Genomic DNA, 20,983 nt, shown 5'->3' with positions numbered 1-20,983 from the left:
CCCCCTCACGCTGACACGGCTGACACGGAGGCGGTCCCCCTCACGCTGACACGGCTGACACGGAGGCGGTCCCCCTCACGCTGACACGGCTGACACGGAGGCGGTCCTCCTCACGCTGACACGGCTGACGCGGGGGCGGTCCCCCTCACGCTGACACGGCGGCGGTCCCCCTCACGCTGACGCGGGGGTGGTCCCCCTCACGCTGACATGGCTGACACGGGGGCGGTCCCCCTCACGCTGACACGGCTGACACGGAGGCGGTCCCCCTCACGCTGACACGGCTGACACGGGGGCGGTCCCCCTCACGCTGACACGGGGTTGGCCATGACGTGGGATTACAAAGAAACACTCGGGTAAATAGCCCTGAAAGCGCCTCGCGGGGATCACGTGAATGCCACCCAAGCAGCCGGCGTTGGGCCGGGAGAGGCCGAGGCAGGGATGACAGTGACTTCTGTCAGCAGCGGCGTTCCTGCTGGGAGACGGTTCCATCTCGGCTTTGTACTAGGCGGTGTGGGGCACGTGGGAAGGGCGGACCGAGACGTTTGTCGTGCACGCCGAGGCTCACAGAGGAACCGGGGCCAGGACAGGGCCTGTGCAGCGACTCAGGGATCAGAAGAGGAAGGGGACTCCAGGAAGCCCCTGAGACACAGGTGGGTCCCGAAGCGGGGACCCTGACGGCTGGGCGGGCATGTGGGCGCCTGGGGAAGGCGCTCTAGAGCAGCAAGTGTGATTGCTGAGAGGGTGCGGGGACCGCGCGGGGTGAGGGCGGGACAGCCGAGAGGGAGGGCCTGGCGGCAGGCCTGCGAGCTCAGATTTGATGCAGCGGGCCGTTGAAGGTCCTGACACTTCACAAGAAATGCCTGGTGGGGGCGCAGTGGTCTGGCCTTGTGTGTGAAGGAGAGCGAACAGAACACAGGAGGTTTTTCTGGGGTTCCTAGTTGAGGACCTAGAATTTAAAATGGTCCTTTATTTCCTCAGGGAAGTTCATTTGACAGCCATCTGATCTTACTTATTAAGATAGAACTGTAGCCCCGCCGGTGTGGCTCCGTGGTGGAGCGTCGGTTCGATTCCCGGTCAGGGCACACGCCCAGGTTGTGGGCCCGATCCCCAGTGGGGGGGTGCAGGAGGCAGCCGGTCGATGTTCTCTCTCATTGATGTTTCTCTCTCTCTCCCTCTCTCTCCTCTCTCTCTAAAATCAAAACAAAAGAAAAAAAGATAGAACTGGACTAGTCACTGAAGATCAAAATTAAATAAGCCTCAGTTCCTACTTTTGAGGAAATGATAGTCTGATTAAGATATGTTTAAATAGTCAGTGCTCTAGGTGTTATATATGCTAAGACAGAGGATGTATAGCTGTGCATACAGTACTCACCAACCTCTTATTTTATTTTTTATTTATTTTTGTTAATCCTCACCTAAGGATATTTTTTCATTGATTTTTTTTTTTTTTTTTTAGAGAGCGTGAAGGGGGGTGGGGAGGAGAGGGAGAGAAAGAGAAACACATTGACTGCTTGCCTCCTGCACAACCCTGACTGGGGCCAGGGATTGAACCTGCAACTCAGGTACGTGCCCTTGACCAGAATCAAACCCGAGACCCTTCGTTCCAAGGGCCAACACTCTAACCGCTGAGCCAAACTGGCCAGTGCTCATCAACCTTTTAAAAAGTCTACTTTCCTGTGAAAACATTGAAATCTTACACTCTTCCTCAATTGAGATTTTAAAATAAAGTAAATACCATAATTAAAAATTAATTAAGGGACTTGCTCTCCCCGCACTCCCCTTGATCATTACCGTTATACAAGGAGTGGTTCATTTGGCCTGTAAGTGCAGTGTTAGAGGGTGGGTATAGGAGAGGCTTCCTAGAGGAAGTGGCTCTCAAGCCTGACCAGCAAAGATGGATGAGTAAGGTGAGAAGAGCATTTTGAGCAGAGAAAATACCACAAGTAAACATGTAGGGACCTGGAAAAGGCCAGAAGACAAGACCTGTGGAACGCTGAGTTTGGGCTTTGTGCTAGAGGGAAGCTGCTGGTGAAGGGATTTTGAGCAGGAAAGAAATGTGGTTGGATTTGCATTTTAGGAAGATAACTCTGGCAGCAGAGTGGAGTATAGATGAAACAGAATGATGGGAGGTAGGGATACCAGCTGCCGCAGTACTTCACCAACTGGGGAGATCCAGGGCTGGAGAGAATACCTGGAGAGCTACACCGGGTGGGGGGTGGGGGGTATCTGAGCGAGCAGCGGATACGGAGGAGCAGAGAAGGGGCATTTCTGGCAAAGGGAAGAGTGTAGGCAAAGGCACAAAGTGTGAAAGCGCGGCATGTTTGGAAAACTGGGTCTAGCATGGCTGGCACATAGGTATAGAAGAGGGTGTGACACTCATGGTGTGGGTAAATAATGACACAGCCACATTAAAAAGTTCAGACTTATCAAGTAAATGAAGAGGAAGCCACAGAACATGTATAATAACATGTAACTTGAACATGTACAAGTCTCAAGTTTCCAAGGATAGATAGCATACAGAATAAGTTCTTTGATCATAGTGGAGTTAAGCTAGAAATCAATAACAGAAAGATAACAAATAAAAATCACTGTATTCTTAGAAATTAAGAAATAAACTTGTAAATAATCATTGAGTCAAAGAAAAACATCATCATGGAAATTGGAATATAGTTGGAACTAAATGATACTGAAAATACTATATATCATAAGTTGTATAATGCTACTAAAAACCAAGCTTAGAAGGGGATTTATAGACCTCAATGCATATATTAGAGAAAAACAACAACCAAAAAACAAAAGGCTGAAAATCCAAGATCAAACATCTATTTTAAAGAGTTAAAAAATGGCCCTGGCCAGTTTGGCTCAGCGGTTAGAGCGTCGGCCTGCGGTCCGGAGAGACCCGGGTTCGGTTCCCACTAAAGGCACGTACTTCGGCTGCAGTTTGTCCCCGGCCCTGGTTGGTCGTGTGGGTGGCAGCCACTTGATGTGTCCCTTCATGTCGATGTCTCTCTCTCTCTCTCTCCCTTCCTCTCTCTCCCTCCCACTCTATCTGTACAAAAAATGGAAAAATATCCTCGGGTGAGGATAAAAAAAAAAAAAATAGTTAAAAAATGTTTAATAAATTAAACCCAATGACAGAAAACATAAATATAAAATAATAAAGAGTAGAATTTGATTAAGGCCAGGGCCGGAGGGGAGTACAAAATACAAGATAAATAAAGCTGATAGTTTGTTCTTTCAAAGACTAATAAAATTTGAAAACTTTTGGGAGACTGATTACGGAGGAGTCGGGGAGAGAGCACGGGTGCACGGGTGCCAAGTGAGCAATGCCAGGAACGAAAGGGTTCAGCACTAGGGAAGCTACCGACATAAGAAAGATCAACAGAAGATATGAGAAGTTTTATACCAAAGTTTTGAGAATTTTGTGGAAATGGGTCAATTTCTAGAATAATACAACCTGACCAAAACTGACTGAAGAAGTAATGGATCCCTGGCCAGTTTGGCTCAGCGGTTAGAGCATCGGCCTGCGGTCCGGAGAGACCCGGGTTCAGTTCCCGCTAAGGGCACATACTTCGGTTGCAGTTTGTCCCCGGCCCTAGTTCGTCGTGCGGGTGGCAGCCACTCGATGTGTCCCTTCACGTCGATGTTTCTCTCTCTCTCTCTCCCTTCCTCTCTCTCCCTCCCACTCTATCTGTACAAAAAATGGAAAAATATCCTCGGGTGAGGATAAAAATAAATAAATAAATTAAATAAATAAATAAATAAATAAATAAATAAATAAATAAATAAATAAAAAAGAAGTAATGGAAAACCTTAAAATCCTATAGACATTAAACCAATGAAACCAGTAATTAAAAAATCCACAAAGAAAATTTCAAACACAGCCTGGCTGGTGTGGCTCAGTGGTTGAGCGTCGACCCATGCACCAAGAGGTTACCAGTTCGATTCCTGGTCAGGGCACATGCCCAGGTTGTGGACCCGATCCCCAGTGGGGGGCATGCAGGAGGCAGCCAATCGATGTTCTCTCTCATCAATGTTTCTATTTCTCTCTGTCCCTCCCTTCCTCTCTCTCTAAAATCAGTAAAGAAAAAAAAATTAAAAAAAGAAAATTTCAAGCACAGGTGGATTTACTGGCGATTTCTCCAGAAGATTCAAGAGAATAAATAATTCCTGCTTCATACAAACTTCCGGAGAACAGAAAAAGAGGGATACCTCTTCCTCATTTTTTGAGGCTAGTACATCTTGATACCAAAACCCAACAAAGGCAACTCAAGAAAGGAAAACCTTTTCCTTTAAGCTACTTAAAAATATGGATATAAAGTTCCTGAACAAAACTTTAGCAAATCCTACAAATTACAGGGTGGGGCAGAAGTAGGTTTACAATTGTGAGTATGTGAGAGAGTTTATTCTTATATTAGGTATTAATTATTGTATTTGCCATACAAACAGCTGTAAACCTACTTTTGCCCCACTCTGTGTGCAAAAATGATCTAGATGGGCTTATCCTAAAAATATAGATCATTGATTTGACATTAGAGAAATTCATCAATATAATTATTCACATTACTAAGTTAAATAGATTTTAACAGATTAAAAAGAAAAATATTTCAGTAGATACAGAAGAAAACATAAAAAGTCAACATTCACTCACACTAGGACTGCTTAGCAAATGAGAAAGAACTAGTAGAGAATTTGGATCCGAAAAGTTTTAATCCATAAAACATCTTGTTTAATAGTAAAATTTTGTTTGTTTGGTAATCCTCACCTAAGGATACTTTTCCATTGATTTTCTAGGCAGAGTGGAAGGGAGGGAGGGAGAGAGAGAGAGAAACATTGATGTGAGAGACATCAATTGGTTGCCTCCTGCACGACCCCGACCTTGGCCAGGGATCAAACCTGCAACCCAGGTACGTGCCCTTAACTGGGAATCAAACCCTAAAACCCCTCGGTCTGAGGGCTGGTGCTCTAATCACTGAGCAAACCGGCTAGGACAATAGTGAAATTTTCAGTTTGCCTTTCAAGATCAGAAACAAGACAAGACTCAAACACTACTTCTTTTCAATATGAAGCTCGATGCCTAGATGAATGCCACATGGCAAGAAAAAAAAGAAGAAAATCTAACCTGAGGAAGTAATAGGATGCAGGCAATGCATGAGCTTGAGAGAAATTTAGGAAGCTTTGCCATGACTTGGGTTCATGTTTTCATTTCTTTTGTTCATTAAATATGTGGTCTGGTAATGGGTGGAGTTGAAGCAAAGGAAAGGGGCCTGTTGTTATTTAGTTCCTTCTCTGAAAGCTCTGGACTGGATGCTTTCACGTACTTTAACTTATTTAATTCACATATTCTCTTTACTACCTTGAAAACTCATGCATTTGATGATTAGGAAAATGACTCATTCCTGTTGTTAAGTACTAATTCAAACTGTATTTAGGTAATAAGAATATGTTGTACTTTATGTACTTTTTATTCATTTTAATCTGTGGCAGGTCTTTGAGGTAGAATGAAGTCTGGCAAATGGCCTTTTCCTAATTTTATAGATGAAGAAGCAACTATAAGATAACACTGATTTGCTCAGGGTCGTATGGGACTAAGACTTTAATCTTTCATTTCAGGGAGCACGTAACCTATAACTTGAAAGCACATAAAATACTTTTGAAATGGAAATATGTTGGGGTCAACAGAATATTCTGTAGTTAGAGACTGTGTAAGACTATGAGATAGGAGAGGCAGGGGAGGGGAAGGGAAGCGATACCTCCTTTGCCTTGTGTCAGGCCTCCAGTCCTGAGCTGATGCAAAGAGCAACACGATAGATTTTTAAAATATTGACACCAGGAGGGAAGTGCAACCTCATTATGATTTTCTTAGGTAGAACTGGTAATAAAAACATAATGAAAAAGAGTGTCCTGTTCAAAGACCACAGTTATTGGACAAAAGGAAGCTGTCCTGGAATTGAGAATAGGGATGAAAGTTACTTGGGAAGTTACCAACTGTTTGTTAATACTAAAAATAGAGCACCTGCCAGAATCTTGTCTGGCTTCTCATGGCTTAGAAGGGAGAAGAATAATTTAATTTAGCAAACATTTCTGAATGCCAGCTACTTTGCCAAGTGCTTGGGATATTAAATCAAATGAAGTTCAGTCTCAGAGCCGAAAGGAGGCTCCGAGTTCTGCTCTCTAGCAGGAAGTGTCCAAAACTTGCTCTCATGCTATATACAAAGCCCTTCATGTTCTGATCTCAGACAGTCTTTGCAGCCCCTTCTGTTGCAATGCCATCATAGCATTTCCCTGCTGAGCATCCTTACCTGCCTCAATCAGAGCTTCATGCTCCCAGTTATTTCCAGTTGTCCAGTCCAGTGGAAGTCTTTTGTCCCTCATCAGTTGTCTCTCACTATGAGTTCTTTCTCTCTGACATTTCTGTCCTCCACTTAAAAAAAATGTTTTTTTCTTTATTGATTTTAGAGAGAGAGGAAGTAAGACAGAGAGAGACATAGAAACATCGATGAGAGAACATCAATTGGCCGCCTCCTGCATGCCCCTCACTGGGGATCGGGCCCACAACCTGGGCATGTGTCTTGACTGGGATTTGAACTGGGACCTCTTGCTGCATGAGTCGACATTCAACCACTGATCCACACCGGCCAGACTGTCCTCCACTTTTTCCTGGCTCTTTCCCTTTGGGTGATAAACACGCACACTTATTCATATATACATAACACTTGTGAATATATTTTATATCCAAAATGAGTGCTTGAATATGTCTGCAATAAATCGATTGGTTTAGAACACATAAATTAGAGTGCTCTTTTCTATGTATTATAAAATAGATTCTTGCCCTAGCCAGTGTGACTCAGTTGGTTGGAGAATCACCCCATACTCCAATTGGGGGTAGGTTCAAATCTGAGTTGGAGCTCATGCCCAGGTTGCGGGTTTGATCCTAGGATGGGGTGCATGTGGGAGGTTACCAATCAGTGTTTCTCACATCGATGTTTCTCTTTCTTTCTCTCTCAAAAAAAATTGAAAGAAAGAAAAAATATATAAAATAGATTCTTGGAAATAATTTATATTTAAATAAGTGAGACTGTTGGGTGGCGTCTTTTTGGAAAACCACTGTTGAATCAGTGACTAAAAATTTGACCAGAACTCAGAAATTACGGTTTTTAATAGAACTGTGTTTATTATTATTATTATTATTATTATTATTATCTTTATTGATTTTAGAGAGAGAGGAAGGGAAAGGGAGAGAGAGAGAAACATTGATGAGAGAACATCGATTGGCTGCCTCCTTCATGGAGATTTGGTCCACACTGGGGATTTGTTCCACAACCTGGGCATCTGCCCTGACTGGGAATCGAACCAGTGACCTCTTGGTTCATGGGTCATTGCTCAACCACTGAGCCACACTGGCTGGGAATGTATGTACTTTTTCTAATGATACATAAACTTCCTGAGATCCAGCGCTCTTGTGACGGAACCAACCTTCCTTTCTGATTGCTGAAGTCTTTCTTATTCTTTATTCAACATTCTCTGGTCCTTTCCTATTCGACATGGTTTTTATTTTAAAATATTTTAATTTAGTACAGCTGGTCAATAAATTGAAAAAATGGGGAAATATTTTTTCTCTTTTGGCTAATACTGCCTTGTTTTTGAAACAGTTTTGAAAAATCACTATATTAATGAGTTTCTTAATTAAGATCTGAATGCTCTCATAAGTAGGAAAATGGAACTGGGAGAGAAAGAGAAATGAAGGGGTTTCAGTATTCTAACTATAGGTGACCTCAGTCTACAGATTCACATCGAATCTAAAAATGGCTATATTTTTGGCTCCTGGTTGACATCCTACCTGTGATTTTTTACACCCCCACCCCCACCCCCACGAGTGGAGAGATTTGGCTCAAGCCTTGGCATCTTGGTGTTGCCCTCCTGAGGTTACTATGTGCTCTGTTCTCAGGGTTTCAGTGGTGACCTATTGTTAATCTTTTTTATTTATTTGTTTCGCCTCAACTTTTTGCTTTGGAAAAATTACGAACCAGTGGGAAAGTTGAAAGAACAGTACAATAACTGTCAGGGTCCTTTCAACTAGAGTCTGCAGTTAACATTTTAAGGTTTTGCCACATTTGTTCTATCTGTCTGTCTGTCATCTATTTATCTGTCTATCTAGACAGAGACACATTTTTCTGTACTGTTTGAAAGTAAGTTGCAGAGTTTTTATTTTGAAAACTATTTTTAGAGCAGTTTTAGGCTCACAGCAAAATTGAAGGGGAAGTACAGAGGTCTTCCATAACCCCCCTCCTTCACTATCAGCCTCTACCAGAGTGATACATTTATTATAGTTGAACCTATATTGACCCATCATTATCACCCAAAGTCCATTGTTACATTAGGGTTCACTCCTGGTGTTACACATTCTGTGGCTTTGGATAAATGTATAGTGACACGTATCCACCGTTAAAGGATCATACAGAATAATTTCACTGTCCTAAAAATCCTCTGTCCTCTACTTGTTCATCAATTTCTTCCCCTGATCTCCTGGAACCACTGATCTTTTTTACTGTCTCTATAGTTTTGTCTTTTCCAGAATGTCATATATTGGAATCCTATAGTACATAGCATTTTCAGATTGGCTTCTTTCACTTAGCAATATACATGTAAGGTTCTTTCATGTCTTTTCATGATTTGATAGCTCATTTCTTTTTAGCACTGAATAATATTCTATTGTCTGGAGGTACCACAGTTTATTCATTCATATACTAAAGACATCTTGGTTGCTTCCAAGTTTGGGCAATTGTGAATAAAGCTGCTATAAACATCCGTGTGTGGGTTTTTGTGTGGACATAAGTTTTCAACTCTGGATAAATACCAAGAAATGTGGTTGCTGGATCATATGGTAAGAGTATATTTAGTTTTGTAAGAAACTGCCAAAGCCTCTTTCAAAGTGGCTGCACCATGGTGCATTCTGACCAGCCACAAGTGAGGGCTCCTGGAGCTGCATCCTCCGCCACATTTGGTGGTATCAGTGTTCAGACTTTGGTCACTTTAATAAGTGCATAGTATCTCGTTGTTTTAATTTGCTATTCCCAGTTGACATATGATATGGGGCATCTTTTTAATATACTTATCTGCCATCTGTATATCTTGGTTCATGAGGTCTTTGAGTCTGGTGAGTCTGTTAAGGTCTTTGGCCTATTTTAAAAATTTGGTTGTTGAAGAGATTCCAAAATGGCGGCAGAGTGGACGGAAGCTACACAGACCATCTCCCAGACCAAACTGGAATTACAACTATAACACAGACAAATCGACGGGTAAAAGCAACAGAAAAGCACCTTACAAGGACCATATAACCAGGGACACTGACTCGATCCTGGAAGGATTGCGAAGGCGTGAGAGGGAGGCTGGGAGCCCACAGATAGCAACTGCCTTAGCTGGGAGCAGCGCCCTCGGGTTAAAGTCCCAAGCAGTTCCACAGCGCAGAGCCGGGACAGAGGCTAAAAAAGCCACAGCCTGCCCTGGCCAGTTTGGCTCAGCGGTTAGAGCATCGGCCTGTGGTCCGGAGAGACCCAGGTTCGGTTCCCACTAAGGGCACGTACTTCGGTTGCAGTTTGTCCCCGGCCTTGGATGGTTGTGCGGGTGGCAGCCACTCGATGTGTCCCTTCACGTCAATGTTTCTCTCTCTCTCTCCCTTCCTCTCTCTCCCTCCCACTCTCTCTGTACAAAAAATGGAAAAATATCCTCGGGTGAGGATAAAAAAAAAAAAAAAAAAGCCACAGCCACTCACCTTGGGCTCCGGCAGAGGGAGGGCATACTGGACTGAAACTGTGTGGGGACACTCAGGATTCGGAGGGCGCTCAGAGCTTTTGCTGAGTTGCAGCCACACAGGACGGTGGCCATCTTGCTCCTTCCCAGGGCTCTGGGGAGAGGCAGCAGCCCCTCCCTCAGAGATCCAACCCCACCCTGTGGGCCATTGAAATGCTAATTGAGGCTCATTAACAACCAGCATCTGCCCCACCCTCGGGAAATCCCCTTATGCTGAGCACTTGAGGGAGTTTTTCAATCAACTGACAACCCAAAACTCATCAAGTAACCTCAACTGCTAGCCTCCAGGCAAAAAGTTAGAGGATAACAGTACCTTTCCTGGGCTAGCAACTTTAACCAGGAAAGTAAGACATGACAGTGGTGTTTAACGTGGGTCCTGCCTCAGTCATCTAAACCCAGGAGAGGGAGCCACAAACAACAGAACACCAACACCCACAGAGAAAACGTGACAGGCTCCAAAGCCCACAGTGATAGCCAAAATGGTGAAACACAGAAACAAAAGCCAAATGAAAGAACAAGAGAACTCCACCAAAGATGAGATCAATATGGAGCAGTTAGGCAAGTTAACAGAGCTAGAATTCAGAGCCATGATCTTGAGGAAGCTCAACAGCATGAGTAAGGACATAGATAGAGATGCTGAAAATAAACCAATTGGAAATTAAAAACCACCAAGAAGAGATCAAAAATGACATCAGAAATAAAGAACACATTGGAAGGTCTAAAAAGCAGAGAGTAGAGGAAGCTGAGGACCGGATCAGTGAATTAGAAGACAGGGTAGAAAAAAATCAACCGATCAGAAAACCAAAAAGAAAAAACGATTAAAAAACAGGAAAACAGCGTAAGAGAACTGTGGGACAACTGGAAATGTAATAATATTCGCATCATAGGAGTCCCCGAAGAAGAAGAAAATGAGCAAGGGTTAGAGAATATATTCGAAGAAATAGTGACAGAAAACTTCCCTAATTTGGTGAAGGAAGAAGGCATTCAAGTTCAAGAAGCACAGAGAGCCCCAAGTAAGAAGAACCCAAACAGGCCCACACCAAGACACATAGTAATTAAAATGCCAAAAATTAAAGACAGAGAATTCTAAAAGCAGCAAGAGATAAGCAACATGTTACCTACAAAGGAAACCCTATAAGGCTATCAGCTGACTTCTCACAAGAAACACTACAGGCCAGAAGGGAATGGCATGAAGTAATCAAGGTCATGAAAAACAAGGATCTGAATCCAAGACTACTCTACCCAGCAAGGCTATCATTCAAAATAGAAGGTCAAATAAAGAGCTTCCCAGACAAACAAGGCTAAGGGAATACATTAGCACCAAACCAGCACTGCAAGAAATGTTAAAAGTACTGCTGTAATTAGAAGAAATAGGAAGAAAAATAGAACCACACTAAACAAAAATGGCAATAAATAAGTACATATCAATAATCATCTTAAATGGGATTGAATGCTCCCATAAAAAGACACAGAGTAGCTGATTGGATTAGAAAGCATGACTCATCTATATGTTGTTTACAAGAGACCCACCTCACAACAAAAGACTCACATAGGTTGAAAATGAAGGGATTGAAAAAAATCTTTCAAGCAAATGGAAAGCAAAAAAAAGCTGGGGTAGCAATACTCATATCTGATAAAATAGATTTCAAAATGAAGGCCATAACTAGAGACAAAGAAGGTCACTACATAATATTGAAAGGATCTATCCAACAGGAAGATATAACCTTGATAAACATATATGCACCCAATATAGGAGCACCAAAATATATTTAAAATCTTCTGGAGGACTTCAAAGGAGAAATCAACAGCAATACAATCATAGTAGAAACACCCCGTTGACACCACTGGATAGATCCTCTAGACAAAAAATTAGCAAGGAAACAGAGACTCTAAATGAAGCGCTAGACCAAATGGATTTAATAGATATCTACAGAGAATTATACCCCAAAACTACAGAATTCACATTCTTCTCAAGTGCACATGGGACATTCTCAAAGATAGACCACATGATAGGACACAAACTAAATCTCTACAAGTTCAAGAAGATTGATATCATATCAAGCATCTTCTCAGATCACAATGGCATGAAACTAGAAATCAATTGAAACAAGAACATGCAAAGACATTTGAACACATGGAGGCTAAATAGCATGTTATTAAACAATGAATAGGTTACCGAGGAGATCAAGGAAGAAATTAAAAACTTCCTAGAAACCGATGAAAATGAACACACAACAACACAAAATCTATGGGATGCAGCCAAAGCAGTTCTGAGAAGGAAGTTCATAGCACTAGAGGCCTACCTCAAGAAACAAGAAAAATTTCTAATTGACCGTCTAACCTCACAACTTAAAGAATTAGAAAGCAAACAAAAAGAAAGCCCCAGAGCAAGTAGAAGGAAGGAAATAGTAAAGATCAGAGCAGAAATAAATGACATAGAGACCAAAAAAACAATTCAAAGGATCAATGAAACAAAGAGCTGGTTTTTCGAAAAAAATAACCAGAATTGATGGACTCTTAGCTAGACTCACCAAGAAACAGAGAGAACCCGAATACACAAAATCAGAAATGAAAGAGGAGAAGTAACAACCGACACCACAGAAATACAAAAGATCATTAACAGCTACTATGAACAACTATATGGCAACACATTCGACAATCTAAGCGAAATGGACAAATTACTAGAAACACACAAAACTGGACCAGGAAGAGATGGAAAACTTGAACAGACCAATAACAACTAAGGAAAATGAAGAGGTAATCAAACAAAAGCCCAGGCCCAGATGGCTTCACGGGGGAGTTTTACTGAACATTCAAAAAAGAACTAACACCCATTCTCCTAAAACTATTTCAAAAAATTCAAGAAGAAGAAAGACTTCCAAACTCGTTCAATGAGGCCAGCATAATTCTAATTCCAAAACCAGAAAAAGAAACTACAAAGAAAGAAAACTACAGGCCAGTATCCCTGATGAACATAGACGCCAAAATCCTGAACAAAATGCTAGCAAATCGGATCTAGCAATACATCAAAAAATTATTCACCATGACCAATTGGGATTCATTCCAGGGTTGCAAGGTTGGTACAATATTCGCAAAGCAATAAATGTGATACACCACATAAACAAAATGAAGAATAAAAACTACATGATCAGCCCTGGCTGGTCTGGCTCAGCGGTTGGAGCGTCGGCCTGCGGTACAGAGAGACCCGGGTTCGGTTCCCGCTAAGGGCACGTACCTCGGATGCTGTTTGTCCCCGGCCCTGGTTGGTTGTGTGGGTGGCGGCCACTCGATGTGTCCCTTCACATCGATGTTTCTCTCTCTCGCTCTACCTCTCTCTCCCTCCCGCTCTATCTGAACAAAAAATGGAAAAATGTCCTCGGGTGAGGATTAAAAAAAACAAAAAAAAAACAAAAAAAAAACTACATGATCATATCAATAGAAGCTGAAAAAGCATTCGACAAAATCCAGCATCCATTTTTGATAAAAACGCTCAGCAATGTGGGAATAGAGAGATCATATCTCAACATAATAAAGGCCATATATAAAAGACCTACAACCAACATCATACTCAATGGGCAGAAACTAAAACATTTCCCTTAAGAACAGGAACAAGACAGGGATGTCCACTTTCGCCACACTTATTTAACATAGTACTAGAAGTCTTAGCCATAGCAATCAGACATGAAGGAAAAATAAAAGGGATCCAAATTGGAAAGGAGGAAGTGAAACTGTCATTATTTGCAGATGACATGATATTATACATAGAAAACCCTAAAGACTCCATCAAAAATCTACTAGACTTAATAAATGTATTTGGCAAGGTAGCGGGATACAAAATTAACGTCAAGAAATCGACGGCACCCTGGCCAGTTTGGCTCAGCGGTTAGAGCGTCGGCCTGAAGTCCTGAGAGACCCGGGTTCGGTTCCCACTAAGGGCACGGACTTCGGTTGCAGTTTTTCCCCGGCCCTGGTTGGTCGGGCGGGTGGCAGCCACTCGATGTGCCCCTTCACATCGATGTTTCTCTCTCTCTCTCCCTTCCTCTCCCTCCCTCCCACTCTATCTGTACAAAAAATGGAAAAATATCCTCGGGTGAGGATTAAAAAAAAAAAAAAGAAAGAAATCAACGGCATTTGTATACACCAATGATGAACTCAGAAAGAGAAACTGAAAAAACAATCTGATTTACCAGCGCGGTAAAAATATTAATAAGATACCTAGGAATAAACTTAACCAAAGAAGTAAAGGACCTATTTGCAGAAAACTACAGGACATTGAAAAGAGAAATAGAGGAAGATATAAAAAAGTGGAAGCACATACCTTGTTCATGGATTGGAAGAATTAACATCATTAAAATGTCTATACTACCCCAAGCAATCTATAGATTCAATGCAATCCCCATCAAAATACCAACAATATATTTCACAGAACTAGAACAAATACTTCAAAAGTTCATATGGAACCGAAAAAGACCCTGAATAGCCACAGCAATCTTTAAAAAGGAGGACAAAGTAGGCGAGATCACAATGTAGTACTATGCAGCTGTAAGAAAAAAAGATCTCTTATCCTTTGGAACGACATGAAGGGACCTGGAAAGTATTATCCTAAGTGAAATAAGCCAAGCAGAAAAAGACAAATACCACATGATCTCACTTATATACGGAATATAATGAACATAACAGTCTGAGGAATATGGTAGACCCAGAAACATGGAAGTAGGGCACAGACTGACAACCCTCAGAAGAGGGGGTGGTGGGGGTGGGAAGAGATAAACCACAGAACTTATATGCATGTATGCATAACCAATGGACATGGACATCAAAGCTGGAGACGGGGTGGGGGGGATGGGGAGGAGGGTATCAATGGGGTAAAAAAGGAGAAACATCTGTAACAAAAATAAAATTAGAAAAATTTAAAAAAATAAATAAAATTTGGTTGTTTTTCTCATTGTTGAGTTTTAAGAGTGCTTTGTATATTTTGTATAACAGTTCTTTATCAGAAACTTCAATCACTAATGTTTTCTCTCATACTGTGGCTTGTTTTTCATTCTCTTCACAGAGCAAAAGATTTTAATTTTATCTAAGTCCAGTTTATCTGTTCTTTCTTCCATGGATTGTGCCTGTGGTGTTACCTAAAATGTCACTGCCAAGCCTAAGATCATCTAGGTTTCCCCTCTGTCTTCTAAAAGTGTTATAGTTTTGTGTGATTCATTTTGAGTTAATTTTTATGAAAGGTATAAACTCTGTGTCTAGACTCCTTCTGTTTTGTTTTGTTTTGCATTTTGGGTGTCCTGTTGATCCAGCATCATTTTTGAAAAGACTATCTTTTTCTTCATTGTATTGCCTTTGCTCCTTTGTTGAAGAGCAATTGATTGTATTTATGAGTCTATTTCTGGGCTCTCTATTCTGTTCCTCTTATCTGTTTACTTTTTTTTTTTTTTTGCCAATACTACACTATTTTGATTACTGTAGCTTTATAGGAAGACTTGAAGTTGGGTAGTGCCAGTCTTCCAACTGAGGTGTCCTTCTACAGTATTGTGGTGGCTATTCTGAGTCTTTTGCCTTTCCATATAAACTCTAGAATCAACTTGTTGATATCAACAAATTTACTTGCTGGGGTTTTGATTAGGATTGCCTTTGAATCTATAGATCAAGTTGGGAAGTACTGACATGTTGACAGTATTGAGTCTCCCTATCCATTAACATGGAATATCTCTCCATTTCTTTAGTTCATCTTTGATTTTGTTCATCAGAGTTTTGTAGTTTTTCTTATCTAGATCTTGTGTGTGTGTGTGTGTGTGTGTGTGTGTGTGTGTACACCTAAGTATTTCATTTAGATTTATACCTAAGTATTTCATTTGGGGGAGGTACTAATGTAAATGATGGTGTGTTTTAAATTACAAATTTCACTTGCTCAGTGTTGGTTTGTAGGAAAGTAATTGACTTTTGTCTGTTAACTTAGTATCCTGCAACCTTGCTGTAATTGCTTATTAGTTTCAGGAGTTTGTTTTTGTTTTTAATTCTTTCAGATTTTCTACATGGATGATCATTTTATCTGCAAACATAGACAGTGTTATTTCTTCCTTCCTTATCAGTATACCTTTTATTTCCTTTTCCTATTTTATTGCATTAGCTAGGACTTCTAGTACTGTGTTGAAAAGGGCTGGTGAGAGGGGGCATTCTTGCCTTAAAGGGCAAGCTTCTGGTTCCTTTCAGTTATGTGATATTAGCAGTATGTTTTTTTGTATATAATTATTTATTAAGTTGAGGAAGTTCTGCTCTTCTCCTGATTTACTGAGGTTTTAAAAAATCATGACTGGGTATTAGATTGTGTCAAATGCTTTTTCTGCATCTAGTGATTGATCATGTAATTTTTTTTTATCCTGTCGATGTGATGGATTATATTAATTTATTTTAAAATGTTGAAACAGCTTTGCATACCTGTGATAAATCCCACTTTGTTGTGGTGTATAATTCTTTTCATATATTGCTAGATTCAATTTGCTAATATTTTGTTGAGAATATTGATCTGTAATTTTCTTGTAATAGCTTTGTATAGTTATGGCATTAGGGTAAAGCTGACCTCAAAGAATAGATTGGGAAACATTCCTTCTGCTTCTATCTTCTGAAAGAGATGGTCAACAATTGGTTTAATTTATCCCTTAAATATTTGGTAGAATTCACCAGTGAGCCCATCTGGGCCTGGTGCTTTTTGTTTTGGAAGGCTATTAATAATTGATTAAATTTCTTTAACAGATATAGGCCTATTTAGATCGTCAACTTCTTCTCGTGTGAGTTTTAGCAAATTGTGTCTTTCAAGAAATTGGTTCATCTCATCTAGGTTGTCACATTTGTGGGCATGGAGTTGCTCATAATATTCCTTTATTTGAAAGTAAGTTGCAGAGTTTTTGATACTTTCTTATAAATATCTCAGCTTGCATCTCCTAAAAACAAAGATATTCTCCTACATAGCCGCAGTACCATTATCACGCTACAAAAATTAACTTTAAAATTTTGTATTAATACTTAACTGTTAACATACTAATCACAAAGGGGAAAAATGTTTTGAGGGTCAACACCTTAACCAAATGATCACATTTAACATCATCAGTGTGATAGCCTGTTATTATATAGCCTTCTGATATGATGCAGTAAGAAATACTAATCATTTACAGTGTTTGTGTCAAAAATGTAAACCTAAATTTAATCATGAGGAAATAATCAAATACAAGCCAGCTGACCTAGAATCTGAAAAGAAAGAAAAGTTGGAGACACAAGTAAACAAGGCAGAGGAGGTGGCTGATCCTAACTAAACAGGCTAAAGAGACAAAATTGCCACATGCCATGGGGAACTTGGACTGGAATCCAGATGCAAGGAAAAAAGACATAAAAGTCATTTGGGGGGGCAATTGGGTACATTTTAATATGTACTGTATATGATGATATTGAAACCTTGTTAGTATATAAAACAATGTCAGTAGTTGTGATCCCTGTTCTAACTTTCTTTTTAATATATTTTCATTCTGGTTTTACTGAGAAAATGGAACTGTATAAGTTATAATATAATTGAATAAAAATCAAAGCTATTTTCTGTCCTATTCCCTGTGGAGAGTTTTGCTGTGAATGTTTCCAGGAGGCTAACCTTGCTATGGGTGCAGGTGTTGTGTGGGCCACTGAGCAGGCTCCCCTCCCGCCGATTCAGGACCTTTGCATTGCTGATCATGAGATGGATATTTTTAGATAGAGTGAAAGAGAGGGAGGGAGGGGGAGGGAGAGAGAGGGGAGGGGAAGAGAGAGAGAGAGAGAGAGAGAGAGAGAGAGAGAGAGAAACAGAAACATCAATGTGAGAAAGATACATTGATTCGTTGCCTCCCGCACTACCCTGACCAGGACCAGGGATCAAACACCAAACAAGGTATGTGCCCTTGACTGGGAATCGAACCTGAGACTCTTTGGTCCATGGGCCGATGCTCTAACTGCTTAGCCAAACTGGCTGGGGCTATTGCTTGTCTGTTTGATAATAGCCATCCTAATAGGTATGAAGTAATATCTCATTATGGTTTTGATTTGCATTTCCCTGATGATTAGTGATGTTGGGCATCTGTTTATGTGCCTGTTGACCATTTTTTGTCTTCTTTAGAAAAATGTCTATTCAGATCCTCTGCCCATTTTTAACTGGGATTGTTTTGGAGGGGGGTTGCTATTCAAGTTGTATGAGTTTTTTATATTTTTGGGGTATTAACCTCTTATCAGATATATGATTTGCAACTCTGTTTTCTCATTCAGTAGATTGCCTTTTCCTTGCTATGCAAAAAGCTTTATAGTTTGATGCATTCCCACATTTTTGCTTTTGTTGCCTTTGCTTTGGTGTTAAGTTCAAAAAATCATCACCAAGACCAATGTCAAGAAGCTTACTTGCCTATGTTTTCTACTAGAAGTTTTATTGTTATGTGTGGTGTAAGATTGTGTTACAGAAAGAAACCCTATATCCATTTTTAATCATGCTCCATTTTCCACCAACCAACCCTAGCCCTAGGCAGCTACTAATCTACTTTTTGTCACTATAGATTTGCCTATTCTGGACATTTCATATAAATGGAATCATACAATACATAGTCTTTCGTGACTACCTTCTTTTCTTTCACATAATATTTCAAGAGTCATTCATATTAAAACATGTATCAATATTTTATTCCTTTTTATGGTGAAATAATATTCTGTTGTATGGATATACCACATTTTATTTATCCAGTCTTCAGTTGATGGACATTTAGGTTCCTTCCACTGTTTGGCTATTATTAATAAACTGCTATTAACATTTAAAGTTCAAGTTTTTATGTGGACATAAACATTTTATTTCTCTTGAGTATATATACCTAGCAGTAGAATTGCTGAGTCATATGGTAACTCTATAGTTAACTTATTGAGGAACTCCCAGACTGTTTTCCAAAGTTACTTCACTATTTTACATTTCCACCAGGGATGTATTTCATTTCTCTCCATGCCTTCCAGTGTTAATACTTAAGATGAATAACAGTGATGACAACCAGTTACAACTTTTCCTTTCTCAGTATGGGTACTGAAGTATGTATCCTCTCTCTCTTTTTTTTTTTTTAAATAGAAGCATTGCAAAGTTATAAGTATACAAAATTTATTATGACGCAGTATAAAAACTTTGTTGAGCATCTTTTTATTTTGTTCCCTCCCTTTTCATAACTAAGTTATCTCTTGAGAATGGAATGGTACCATGTTCTTTTAATTATGGCCTATCAAGTACATCTTTTTCCCAGATGAAGGAAGAATGTCATATGGCAAATGATTTAAGAACTTTTCCTGTCCAAGGGTCTCTGGCACATGAATAATCCAGGCCCTGTTCTCACAGAGATTCATATCTTTTTTATTATTACTATTATTATTTGGGTTTTAAAAATTGCATTAGATTTTAAAGCAAATCTCAGATATCATGTCATTCTAACTATAAATACTTCACTATGCCACTCTAACAGATAAGGACTTTTAAAAACGTGACCATCCTGTTATTATCTCACATTAACTAGTTCCTTAATGTTCTCTTTTTTTAGCACATCTTGAAATGGTGATTTATTTTTTTTATGTTGACCTAAGAAAATATTCACCAATTGTATTCATCACAGCTGTATTTATATGAGCACAAATTTGAAATGAAGTCTCAGTTATTGGGCAAACAGTTAAGTGGTGGAAATATCTGTAATTCTTTTAGAGGGTTAGTGTAGAGGCATTAAAAATTATGATGTGAAATATTTTTAATGACCCAAAGAAAAGCTAATGCTAAAATGTTAAATAAAAAAGGCACAATACACAAATATATATAAAGTATTAATATGATAGATATTTCATATACATATGCATACATACACATACACAGAGAGAACTATGACTGAAATGGAGACATCTGTGCTAAAATTTTAACAGTACCTAATTCTGCTGATTATTATTTTTTAATTAACTATATTCTATACTTGATTTAGATTTCCTTAGTTTTTACCTAAAGTCCTTTTTCTTTTCCAGGATCCCATCCAGGATACCACATTACATTTTACTGTCTTGTCTCCTTAGGCTCCTCTTGGCTTTGACAGTTTCTCAGATATTCTTTGTTTTTGATGATCTTGACAGTTTCTTTTTTTTTTAATCTTCACCCAAAGACATTTTTTTCCCATTTATCTTTAGACAGATTAGGAGGGAGGGAGAGAGGGACAGAGACAGAAAGAGAGAGAGAAACATTGATGTGAGAGAGACACATCGAATGGTTGCCTCCTGCATGACCCTGACCAAGGCCAGGGACGAACTGCAACCAAAGTACGTGCCAGAGCAACATTCCATTCTATTTTATATTAATATCAGGTGTACAGCATAGTAGACATTTATATAATTTACAAAGTGATCCTATAAGTCTAGTACCTACCTGCCACCATACATGATTATTACAATATTGTTAACTATATTCTCTGTGCTGTACTTTACATCCCTGCGACTATTTTATAACTACCAATTTGTGCCTTTTTAATACCTTCATTTTGTTAATCCAGTCCTCCAGTCTTCCCCACCTGGCAACCATCAGTTTGTTCACTGTATCAATGAGTCTGTTTCTCTCTTGTTTGTTTGTTTTGTTCTTTAGATTCTACCTGTAAGTGAAATCATCATATTTGTCTTTCTGTAACTTATTTCACTTAGCATAATTCCCTCTATGTCCACGCATGTTTTTGCAAATGATAAGACTTTATTCTTTTTTATGGCCGAGTAATATTCCATTGTACCACATCATCTTTATCCATTTTTCTATTGATGGGTATTTAGGTTACTTCCATATCTTGGCTATTGTAAATAATGCTGCAGTGAACATAGGGGTGCATATTTCTTTTTAAATGAGTGATTTGGATTTCTTCAAATAAATACCCAGAAGTGGAATTGCTAGATCATAAGGTAGTTCTGTTTTTAATTTTTTGAGAAACCTTTATACTGTTTTCCATAGTGGCTGTACCAATGTACATTCCCACCAACAGTGCATGAGGTTTTCCTTTTCTCCACATCCTTGTCAACACTTGTTTGTTGATTTATTGATGATAGCCATTCTGACAGGTGTGAGGTGATATCTCATTGCAATTTTAATTTGCATTACTCTGATAATTAGTGACATTGA

The 20,983-nt window shown here is 39.7% G+C and overlaps 1 protein-coding gene across 6 annotated transcripts in view; it reads left to right on the top strand.

Annotated features, from left to right (window-relative positions):
• ST3GAL3 (ST3 beta-galactoside alpha-2,3-sialyltransferase 3) overlaps positions 1 to 20,983 on the top strand; it is a 156,012-nt gene that overhangs the window by 12,474 nt on the left and 122,555 nt on the right. For 2 of the 6 annotated variants that reach the window (XM_036255754.1, XM_036255760.1), the window contains exon 6: positions 506 to 650. The exons of the other annotated variants lie outside the window; for them this stretch is intronic. In XM_036255754.1, the coding sequence (XP_036111647.1) occupies positions 506 to 650 (145 nt within the window). The remainder of the gene's footprint in view (positions 1 to 505; positions 651 to 20,983) is intronic. 6 annotated transcript variants of the gene reach the window in all.

Source organism: Molossus molossus, unplaced genomic scaffold (genome assembly GCF_014108415.1).
Source record: "Molossus molossus isolate mMolMol1 unplaced genomic scaffold, mMolMol1.p scaffold_m16_p_12, whole genome shotgun sequence".
Lineage (NCBI taxonomy): Eukaryota > Metazoa > Chordata > Mammalia > Chiroptera > Molossidae > Molossus > Molossus molossus.
Note: the sequence above shows the minus strand (reverse complement) of the source record. Positions and strands in the feature narration are given on the sequence as shown.